This window comes from Cheilinus undulatus, linkage group 9, assembly GCF_018320785.1.
Source record: "Cheilinus undulatus linkage group 9, ASM1832078v1, whole genome shotgun sequence".
Classification (NCBI taxonomy): Eukaryota; Metazoa; Chordata; class Actinopteri; order Labriformes; family Labridae; genus Cheilinus; species Cheilinus undulatus.
The window spans coordinates 4272056-4284176 of record NC_054873.1 but is presented as its reverse complement, the minus strand read 5'-3'; the positions used below and the strand labels follow the sequence as shown (position 1 = coordinate 4284176).

The 12121-nt window shown below is 40.6% G+C and overlaps 1 protein-coding gene across 2 annotated transcripts in view; it reads right to left on the bottom strand.

Annotated features, from left to right (window-relative positions):
- The window catches only part of LOC121515488 (metabotropic glutamate receptor 8-like), a 258625-nt gene that overhangs the window by 54500 nt on the left and 192004 nt on the right, over window positions 1-12121 (bottom strand). For both annotated transcript variants that reach the window (XM_041796284.1, XM_041796285.1), the window contains exon 7: window positions 11602-11802. In XM_041796284.1, the coding sequence (XP_041652218.1) occupies window positions 11602-11802 (201 nt within the window). The remainder of the gene's footprint in view (window positions 1-11601; window positions 11803-12121) is intronic.

Sequence of the window (12121 nt, the reverse complement as noted above, 5' to 3'; positions counted from 1 at the left end):
CTTGCCATTATGCATTTGTCTGTATTTAGATGGAATTCTCCTTAATCAATCATATGAGAGGCAGAATGTAATGGATATAATGAGAAACTTTAATGATATCTGACACCTTTGCTCAGTTTTGTAAAGCCAGTTTAAGTTCCACTGTCTGCAGGAGAGCAGTCAAATATTAAAGCGGTTCAAGGAGACAAGGGTTTGAGTCCCTAAAACCATCAATAGGAGGACTTTCTCCTATAAGGCAGCCATGCTCTGGCTGTTTTTCCACCCAGTCCAACATAATGGGAGAGAAAGTGACGTGAACAAGTACTTTATGGAGGAAAAGTTCCAGTTATTTAGCTCTGACAGGTCTTAAAAAGCATATTTTGTTTCTAAGAATGAGAAGATTTTAGAAAAGTAAGTCGATTTTATAGCCTCTCTCTTTGTTTAAATGTCCCTAAATCAAAAATTGAAGCAGCTCTCTCAAAGAAATAAGAACAGCGACATAAGAGCGCATTATTTCCTGAGTTTCTCCTCAGTAAAGTTTCTTTTCTGGCTGTTATCTCAGAGATGACTGACTAATCTTTCTCTCTGTGACACTTCTTCTGTCCCAGCCCTTATTTGCTTTAATTCACTGACAGCAGAAACAGGCTGTTAAATGTTTAAAACCCCCGACATGCAGCCTTCAACTCGTCTCTAACCAAGCACAGATTTACTGTTCCAGCCCTCAGGGTGAAACTCACAGCTGATTCAATGTTTAATGTTTCTCCTCCTCCTGCAGAAATAACATCTAACAGCTCCTCACATCCATCAGGCCGGCACACGGAGATGAATCCCTGAGAGCCAAACACATCAGCTGCTCCATCTCCTCCTCTCTGTTTTATTTCTCAGCCATATCTCTCTGTGCTGAGCAGGTAGAGAGAAAAATTATTCAAATTGAATCCCCTGTGCAGGTATGAGGGAGGAAAGGGAGGAGAGGGGGCTGGGATGTTCAGGGATATGAGGGAAGATTTCTGAAGTGGTATTATTTCCATGAGGGGCGGAGAGAAACGTAAAGATACAGCAGAGGAGAGGATTTATGCTTATTTAAATGGAGTTTGTTTATCCCTACTGAGAAATACAAGTTTCAATTTCTGCATCATAACACCACAAAGTGATACCAGAGCGGCTATCACGACAACTCAAACTGATCTAGTGTCTTCAGACAGGAAGAAGACGAATATCGTCAAATGTGCCCATCAATCATTCTGGATTTTAGAACATTTCTATGAGGTGGGATTTTTCTGCCATGGTCTCCTTTTTCCTTTTAATATACTGCATGTTTGAGCATGTAAAGCAGATTCTCTAACTCAGTATCAAAATGTTAATATTACACAATTCCAAAAAAGTTGGGACACTGTAAAAACAGAATTCATCAATTGTCAAATCTCATAAACCCATATCGGGCAAGAAAAGGCTAGAAAGGTAAGTGGTACTGATGAAAAAGCTGGAGGAGTCTTTTTCAAATTAAGAGGTCAATTGGCAACATGTCAGTAACATGACTGGGTACAAAAGGAGCATTTAAGACAGTCAGAGTGTCTCAGAAGTAAAGATGATCAGAGTTTCATCAAAAAACTGCACCTAAAAATTGTGGAAAAATTTCAGAAAAATGCTCCTCCACCTAAAATTGTGAAGATTTTGAACATCACATCATCTGCAGTCCACAATATCGTCAAAAGATTCAGAGAATCTGAAGAAATCTCTGTGAGCATGGGACAAGACTGAGGGTCAGTATTGAATACTTGTGATCTTCAGGCCCTCTGTACTGGAAATCACTGCATGGACCCAGGAATACTTCCAAAGATGGCCATACCATCCACAAATGCAAGCTAGAGTTGCATTATGCAAAGATGAAACCGTATGTGAATGGGATCTAGAAACGCCACCGTCTTCGTTGGGACAAAGCTCATTTAACATGGACTGAGGAAACATGGGAAACTGTTCTGTGGTCAGAGGAAACCACAGACGCCGTGTTCTGTGGACTAAAGAGGAGAGGGAGCATCCAGCTTGTTTTCCTGGCTCAGTTCTAAAGCCTGCATCTCTGATGGTATGGGGTTGCATTAGTGCCTATTTTAGTCTTATTCTTAGTCTTATTTATTTGTCTCGTTTTAAACTTTTCTTGTACGTGACCTTGAGTGCTTTAAAAGGCACCTATAAATAAAATGCATTATTATAATCATTATTATTTAGATGAAATGTCTTTTAGTTTTTGTTACGTTTCAGACATTTCTACCCCTTTTAGTTTTAGTCTAGTTTTAGTCCTTGAAAAGTCCTCACATTTTAGTCTTTACTTTCAGTCCAAGCATTTATTTTCTTGTCTAAATTTGGTGCCAAATCATGGTCGTGTGTTCTCTGCACTCTGCCAAACCTGGGGTCCCTGCTTTCTACAGCTGAGAGGCAGAAGAGATACAGATGCATTGTTTTTGACAGATTTTCCCACAGTGGAGGAATATCAGGGATTCTGAATGTCTGACGAAAACTACATTACATTTCAATATAGTTTTAGTCATCTTGACAAAAATGACTGCTGCCTACCACCTGCTCGACTTTAATTTAAGGAGGAGAAATGACGAGACCGCAGTGCAGGGGGAACCCCATCTCATCCATCTCCCAACCGGCCACGCCACAGCATCATCTTAGAGTCAAGCTTGCATAATTGTTAATTTAATCGTTGTGTGGTAGTTAACTTTGGTAAGGTAGGGGTGACATTTATTCATGTAGTATTGTCCCGCAGTTTAGCGGTTGACAGGGGAGGTTAGTTTATGTAGTTAGCAGTAGACTAACTCAAACGTCTCTCCCTTTTTTTATTTGTTATCTTTGATTCACCCTGAGGTATTTAGAGTCCTTTGTAAATGTAAACTTACTTAAGTTTGTGTAAATAAATTGTACTATTGTTTGAATCTTGAAACTTAGTCCTGTGGCTGCTTGAGAAATGAGTGAAATGGGTCATTTTCATGTTGTGTCCTGGCCACACCGAGACTGGGCGGAACAGTTAGTCTTAGTCAAGTTTTTGTCATGGAAAAAACAAAGGTGTCAATAAACATTTTTAGTCATAGTTTTAGTTGATGAAATAAACACTGCTCCCATCCAGACAACGTCTCTGTCAGGGAAGGCCTTGACTATTTCAGCAAGAAACTGCTACCACATCCATCATAACAGCATGGCTTTACAATAGAAGAGTCCGGTCCTGAACTGACCTGAATGCAGTCCAGAACTTTCTACAATGAAAAAAAAAAAAAATTGGCGTATCATAAAATGGAACAATCCAGCAAAGAAGACCCAGGACTGTTGGGCAGCTAGAATCTTACATCAGACAAGAATGGGACAACATACCTCTCCCAAAACTCCAGCAACTGGCCTCCACACTTCCCAGACTTTTACAGATTGTTGTTAAAAGAAGAAGGGATGCTATACAACAGTAAACATAGCCCTGTCCCTACTTTTTTTAGATGTGTTGCCGCCATCAAATTCAAAATCAGCTGATATTTTTAATGAAATGGTAAAACGTCTCAGTTTCAGCATCTGAAGTGTTGCTTTCCATTTTTATAACATTGTTCACAGCATCCCAACTTTTTTGGAATTGGGGTTGTTGAATACACTTATAAATTACAGACATAACTTACATGTACAGTGTGAAAATTTATTAATTTCCAAATTCTATTTCTAAAATTTTTATCAGCAAAGATGGATTTTTAGCAGGTCTCACTCTTCCCCCTGGATAAAAGGTAGTCGACTGACATTTTTAGTCATAGTTTTACTCCACAAAGTTAACATTAGTCAGAGCAAACAGCAGCACACCTGGAACTTGGTGCAGGTGGAGTATGTGGAATTTCAGGGTCATCCTATCTCCAAGGCTGAGCCCAGACGCCCTCTGGAGGTCACTTTTTTATCTGCTTGTATCTCATGCTTTCTTGATCTCATTCGTTTGGCCATTACCTAAACTCATGTCCACAGGTGAGGTGATGAGCTTGGCTATTGCTCTGTCAATCCCAAGGGTGCACACATACATGTGAATTCTACAGCTGCTCAGATCGTCTTCTGGAGGTAAAGGTCACTTTGACACACCTCACACTGCAGGGAAATCTGTCGATACAACGTTAGAACCGTCAGATAATCTGACCTCTGCTGACTTTGGTCAGATGAGGGGGATCTTATAGTGTGTGCCCATTCATGAAGCACAAGAACAGAATACTTGCACAGACTTATCCACAACAGTAATTCTTCAGCTCCGAGGACATTTATCCTCTCTGCTCCTGGTTTTGAAGAGAAAAATGAAAGGAAGCTTTTTTAGTTTGGTCTTTTACAGCTGAACAAAAACAACACTTTCTTTCCTGAGAACAACAAACAGGCAAAATATTCATATTTAAAGGCAGCAGCTAAATTAAATCTGCTATGAACAATTTTACAGAAAAAACAGAGAAAAGAATAATTGTAAAGGTTTGTTCGCTTGAATCTCAAAGTTTGTTGTCTAAAACTCTCTTATGTGTTCCTCTCCTGGTTTGGGATCATTTCTCTTCATTTTATATTCCTCTTATTGCCTCCCTGGTTATTTTTTATGAATTATTCACTGAGTTAAGGTTATCAGGAGCCTTGTGAGGGAGTCGATGCATTATGATGTGATTGCGTTGTTTCTCTGTTCTTTGAGAAGTCTTATAAACACGCTCACCTTGGAAAATATCAAAAGTCACGTCGACCTCCAGCCTTCAGCGCCGGCGAAGAAGCCGAACACAGTTTCAGAAATGTATGTTTATTTTGCTGTCTGAATGAGAGAAATTCTCCTCTCGGCTTCATGAATAGAGCGTCAGCCTTGGCACTGAAAGTCGACGTTCGAAGCCAGAGAGAGAGAGAAAAAAGAGCTTTCATGAAACCTACGTGCGGCCTTGATTCGCAGAAGGGGAGGAGGATCGGCTCACGTGTCGGAGCAGACAGACAGGACAGGAGGACATGTAGGATCTGACATGTAATTTTTTTATTGGACTTCCAGATCCAGCAAAGTTTGTCCAAAAATCTTCAGATTTCTTCTGTTTTGATGATTTGCATCCAATCGATTCAGAGCTTTCAGTCACATGGACATGTGGAGGCCTGCAGGGCAAATGAAGCTGAGAACAGTGGCAGCTGATATTCAGCTCTACGTGGCACTGTTATTCTCCACTTCTTTAAAATGATGCATGCTTACATAACAAATCCTTATAAAGGTGCATCTCAAAAATTGTATCATTAAAATTTCCTTTTTCATTTCATTTGAAGTGAAATATTCTCCTGTTCCTGATTCTAACGGATCAGAAAAAAGTCACCAGAATGTTTCAAACACTGCAGATCGTTTCTTGCTTTCATTTATGACAGGGGTCATCAACTATATTTGCACAAGGGCCAGATTTAGTCTTGACAGAGACTCTGGGGGCTGGATGTTTAAACAAACAAAAATTGAATGAATATTTCGGTCTGATTAACATATTGTATTAGTATTCGTATTTCTTTTCAAAACACAGGACATTTTTAATCATTAACAGTGAAATCTATCCCTATTATCTATAATGCAGCAGGCCACAGAGAAACAGGCCAGAATTGTCTAGGCCCCTGAAAATCCCAAAGAATGGGCCCTCCCCAGTTGTGATTAAGCACCAATATTAACTCATTTTTGACTCTTTAAACCCCTTTTCATTACGCCATTTGACCATTTCTGCAACATTTTCTGCCCCTCTCAACCTATTTTCGATCATTTTTTCCACTTTTCAAACAATTTTGCCACTTTTCACCCATTTTGCCACTCTTTAACCCATTTTTTGCAACTTTCCTGCCAATTACTCTTCCTGTGTGCCACTCTTTAACCCCTTTTCACTACTTTGTCAGGCTATTTTTGCTATATATTTTTTTTTGCTACTTTTAACCCATTGTTGATATTTTTTCCCTCTTTAAAATTTTTTTTTTCTATTCTCTAACTCCTTTTGAACCACTTTTCCTGCAAGTTTTATCCCCTTTGTGCCACTCTTGTATCCATTTTGCCACTCTTTAACCCCTTTTCATAATTTTTTTGCACCATTTTTGCCATTTATAACCCTTTTTTTTTTTATTATACCTTTTGCCCCTTTTTCCTCTTTTACCAATTTTTGCCACATTTTAACCTCTTTTCCTACATATTTTTGCCCCTTTGTGCCTCTCCACAGCCCATTTTGCCACTCTCTAACCCCTTTTCATCACTTACTCTGGCCATTTATGCAACCTTTTTTTGCCAGTCTTAACCCATTTTTAAAAAGATATTTACTAATAATGGCTGACGAGTGAATTTCTGTAAAAACAGATCAAAATCAGATCATTCTAAAACTATTTCAATAATAATTGTTTTTGGGATGGATTTAACAGCTGCAGGCATTTGAAGCTAAAAGGTACTCCTAAAACCAGAACATCTTCTTTTCCTCCTTTTCTGAATTTAATGATCTTCTGGGGGCTGGATAGGGAGCTTTGGGGGGCCTGATTTGGCCCTTGGGCCGCCAGTTGATGGTCAGTGATTTATGAGCTTATACACCACGTTCCAAATGATTATGCAAGTGATATTTTCCTCTGACTTTCCTGAATAGTCGATAAAAATGACAGTCGGTATGATTTTCAAGTCATCAACTGTAAGATCATAATTCAAATTTTATTGGACAAACCTCCCAATGACAACCTTTTTTTTCAAATATTAAAAAAAAAATCAAAAGTAATTTGCAACATTAGGACGTCATATTAACTGAAATCAAAGCTATTTCAATCAAAAACATCCTAACAGGCCAAGTTCCATGTTAACATAGGAGCCCTTCTTTGATATCACCTTCACTATTCTTGCATCCATTGAACTTGTGAGTTTTTGGAGAGTTTCTGCTTTAATTTTTGCAGGATGTCAGAATATCCTCCCAGAGCTGCTGTTTTGATGTGAACTGCCTCCCACCCTCATAGATCTTTAGCTTGAGGATGCTCCAAAGGTTCTCAACAGGGTTGAGCTCAGGGGAGGATGGGGGGCACACCATAAGTTTCTCTCCTTTTATGCCCATAGCAGCCAATGACACAGAGGGATTCTTTGCAGCATGAGATGGAGCATTGTCATGCATGAGGATAATTTTGCTACAGGAGGCACTGTTCGTCTTTTTGTACCATGGAAGAAAGTGGTCAGTCAGAAACTATATAGACTTTGCCGAGGTGATTTTTACACCTTCAGGGACCCTAAAGGGGCCTACCAGCTCTCTCCCCATGATTCAAGCCCAAACATGACTCCACCCCCTCCTTGCTGACATCACAGCCTTATTGGGACATGGTGGCCATCCACCAACCATCCACTACTCCTCCATCTGGACCATCCAGGGTTGCACTCATCAGTCAACAAGACTGTTTGAAAATGAGTCTTCATGTATTTCTGAGCCCACTGCAACCGTTTCTGCTTGTGAGCATTGGTTAAGGGGGGCTGAATAGTAGGTTTATACATGACTGCAAGCCTCTGGAGGATCCTACACCTTGAGGTTGGTGGGACTCCAGAGGCACCAGCAGCTTCAAATACCTGTTTGCTGCTTTGTAATGACATTTTAGCAGCTGCTCTCTTAATCTGATGAATTTGTCTGGCAGAAACCTTTGTCATTATGCCTTTATATGCCACAAATTTCTTCACAGTATGATGACCACGCTTACGTTTTCCTGAAATATCTAAGGTTTTCATTCCTTGTCCAAGGCATTGCACTATTTGAGGCTTTTCAGCAGGAGAGATCTTTTTTCCTTCCAATATTACTTAATTACTGAATAATGTGGAACGTCCTTCTAAAGTAGTTTTCCTTTAACTGGGCTCACCTGGCAAACTAATGATCACAGGTGTCTGAGATTGATTTCAGTGATCCACAGAGCCCTGAAAACACAAATACCATCCATGAGTTTAACTGAAAAACAAAAAAACTGAATGTTTATGACACTAAAATCAAATTTTGCGTAATAATTTTGAAAGTGGTGTAATGTTAAAAAAGGTGTAAACTGTTTCATTAAGGTGTTTTTTTAAATGCATAAACCTAAGAAAGGGACCAAGAAGGATGCCAAAAATGAACTGAAATAGCCCTTTAAAGAACATCCGTCACCAGCCACATAAACAAACCACACATTTAATATTAGTGTCTGTGAAAGTGGATTTAACGTCCCAGCACATATGAGCAGCAGTGTGAGATTAAATTTATTTCACAGCTGTGAAGTTTTGTGGTTATTAAAGACGTGTGAATGCAGACAGATCATCCGGCTGCAGAAGCTCCCACCGAGCGGAGAGTAATGAACGAGGAACAAGGAGGAAATAAAAACCCGACGTCCGTTTCCTGTGTTTATTAATGAGCCGAGGATTCCCCGATGACGGCGTCAGCATCCACTCTTCCTGCTGACAAAGCCCCCCCACCACCACCACCATGACAAGAGTTCCAAACATGAGGAAGAGGATGAAGTGGATGGAAGAATTAAAGAAGGGTTAATGAGAGACTGATGAAGACGTCCTGCAGATGATGGAGAGATCACAGCAGCTGGAGAACAGCTGCGCCAACAGAAACAAAGATGCTGATGTGACACTATTAATGATTACACCGACTCCCATCACCATGCCTTTACCCTCTCTTTCACTCTTTAGACTGTTTATACTGCCTATAATGTGTTCTTTAAAGTTTCCACTGGGACTGGTGCTACACATGAGCTACCTTTGCTGTCTCTGCTCAGGCCCATGCAGAACTGTGCTTAAAACCCTGTCTCATGGCCAGTCTGCATATACTGTCTCTGCTGAAACACTTTTAAATCTCTCTGTTCTTTCTTCTTCTAGCTAGTTCTCCCTCCTGTATTCAGTGTTGCTGCTTTCAGGTTTTACTCTGGATTATGAGTTCTTGGTTTGCCCTGAGTTTGTGCATATAGGCTCAGTCGTTCCTTTATGTGCAAGTGCAAGGAAACTATACATCCACCACCTACAGTCCATATTATCATTGAAAGACACAGAGAATCTGGAGAAATCATCTGCATGTAAGGGACAAGGCTGAAAAACCAACACTGCATGCCCATGACCTTTGACCCCTCAGGCAGCACTGCATTAAATCCCATCTTCATTCTGTGATGGAAAGAACATGGACTCAGGAATACTTAAGAAAACCACCGTCACTTGACACAATACGTCACTGCATCTAAAGTTAAGACTCTACAATGCTAAGCTAAGGCCATATCTCAACATTGTCTTAAGCCCCGCCCACTTCTCTGGGCCACAGGTGATCTGAGATGAACCGACATAAAGTGGAAAAGTGTGAAAAAAGGGGAGCGCTTTCAGGGACCATTGGAGGTCAGCATACTCTTGATCCATGGTAAATTTAAGCTGCGATAACATTTTTCAAATTCTTATCAAAGCAACAAAAATGTATTTATTCATTTATGCCGAAGTGAATAGCCTTCTTAAAAAAGTCAACCCCTCTTTCTTAAAACAGAATGTGTTTAAGTGGCACAAATAGGTTATCAGGCACAAAAATAAAAAATAGGTGGAAAGTTACAAAAATGGCTTAAATTTGTAAAAATTACAAAAATGTGTTAATGGAGGCAACAGGAGGCTGAATGTGGCAAAAATGAGTTAACAAATAGAGAAGGGGATGGAAGGTTTAAACTGTGGCAAAATGGGAAAAAAGGTGCTGAAGTGGGATTGAAAGAAGTAAAAATGGGGTTAAATGGGCAACTAGAAAAGCACTCAGAGAGCACAGACCTCCCCATTAGCCCTATCTCCCATTAGTGAAGAATCCTTGAAAAAAATTCCCAGATCCATCCCCATGTGCCCCCCACCATGGCATTTGCCAATTACTATCTCCCCGGTGAGGTGGAGACACGGTGAGGCAAAGCATTGGCTTTGCTACGGGTGGACTGTCATGGCGGGCGCACTGCGTGCCAGTGCCAACAGACGCACTGACAGTCACACCCATGGTCTCACTGGACGACTGGAAGGCAGGGCAGAGGATGAATATTCCTCTATTCCTCCAAGCATTGTGAGTATTCTCGCTACAATTCGCTGTCTTTTTTTTTCTGTTATGCTCTGACTTGTCTCCTCAACTGGGCATGCGTCTTTCAAACTCTATAAACTCCAAAACTTTGAAGAGAAACACACCCAAAAATGCTGCTGGGATTGAAGTTACTCCCAATAGTAAAGACTCCTTAAAGAAATTCCTGGATCCAGATAGTGATCGGATCACTCCCAAAATCTAATCAGTTCTTCCTTATTCAATTTCTGACATTTCCTAAAAATTTTATCAAAATCCGTCCATAACTTTTTGAGTTATGTTGCTAACAAACAAACAAACAAACAAACTAACAAACCCACCCGATCACATAACCTCCTTCTCAGAGGTAAAAATTGGTTAAAATAGCACAAAATGTTAACAGACGCAACAAAAAAATGGGTCACGGTCGCAAAAATGCACAAAAAAAAGGAAAAAAAATTGCAAAAGTGGGTAAAAAGAGATGCACTGGGTAAAAAAAGTGTGCAAGAAACTAGAAAAAGTGGCAAAAACTGGTGGAGAAGTGGTTAAAAGTGGCAAATAAATAACTTTAACATCAGAATGGCTCACTTTTCAGCTCTAAAACAGGGTAACTGTTAGCCAGGATGCTAGCACCTATGTTACTGATCCAACACACATGCATTATTATCATTAATAAATCTCAGCTGGGGAGGGACCATTCTCTTTTTCATGATAAGAATTATGTACCTTAATTGCATTGAGGTTAATGCATTAATGCTGACAGCCCTAACTGAAATAGAGGAGGGAATACTGGCTGTTATTCCAGTTCCAATTCCTTCTTCGACAGCAGCCTCCTGATGGCAGTGCTGATCGAATGCTAACAGAGGTTTTTGTTTTGCTTGTGTCAGCATCTCCACATTTTCAGTGTCTTGTGTTGTGGTCTGACATTTCCTGTAAACATTTTCAAACTTCCAACCAAAACGCAGCTTTACAGGGAAATAGCTCCCATGTGAACACAACAACTAGTCCACACAACAACCTGTCCAGCCAGTAGGGACAATCAAACAGAAATGTACCCATGCCCTCTTCCCCTCCTTCTATTCTTAGTGTCTTCTGTCTGCACTGAGGCTCACTCTCAGAGAACGCTGACTAAACTTTCTGCTAGAATCCTCCACACTTCTCACAGGAGCCGTACTCACTCAACCCAAGTCACAAAGAGCATGGAGAGGTGTGAGAGGGCTGGAGTGAGACGAAAGAGGCCCCATTCATCACATTAGAAGTCAGCGTGCCATCAAAATTGATTTTAAAGCTACCATTTAAGGGTTTCTCATAATAGTGCTTTAACAGTGAGGTGAAAATGTCAAATTTCCACTCATAGAGTTCAATGAAGTTCAGACAGCCTGAGGAGTGAAGAGAGCTGATACTTCACATGGCAGCGTGAGGGCTGGATTTTCAGCTCTTAACCCGTTTCAGGCATTGATTAGTGGGAAGGCCTTGGCACCTTTTCATTTCTCATCGTTTTTCTCTGTGAGACTGAATCTCATTCATGCCCAGCCCTCCTTATTAGTCTCGTGTGCCTGTGTTGAAGTCGCTCAGCAGCAGCAGCAGCAGTGGCTCTTACCGTTGAAGGCGACGGCGCGGATGTGTGCCAGCAGCTCTTTGCCGTCGATGTTGGCCATGCGGGGGCAGAGACCGGGGTATCCAGCACACAGCTCACGGTGCATGTGGTGCAGAGCGTGGGCCATGGCGTACACGGCATCCATCACAAACTGAACCTTCCCCTCCTGCTCGTAGGTGGAGTCACGGCCGACTTTCTCCAAACCTGGAAGAAAAAGAGATGTGATCTGGTTAGTCAAATAAAAACACTTTGGGCTGATATTTCACTGTCTGAGGTGATTTAAAGCAAAGCGATATAAGTTTTTTATTTTCTTCTGAAGTGTTTACATCCTAAAGGCTTGATGAGACTCCTGATTGAAATACCTCAAGCCATTTCTCGTTTTTGTTTTTTTTTTGGTGTGTTTTTAACCTTCAAACAGAGCCTTGGGTTACAATCATGAATTAAACAGACTGCAAAAAATATAGACTGAGCAACATTTCATTCACAAAGTAGAGAGAAATTTTCACAGGTCTATTCTGGATTA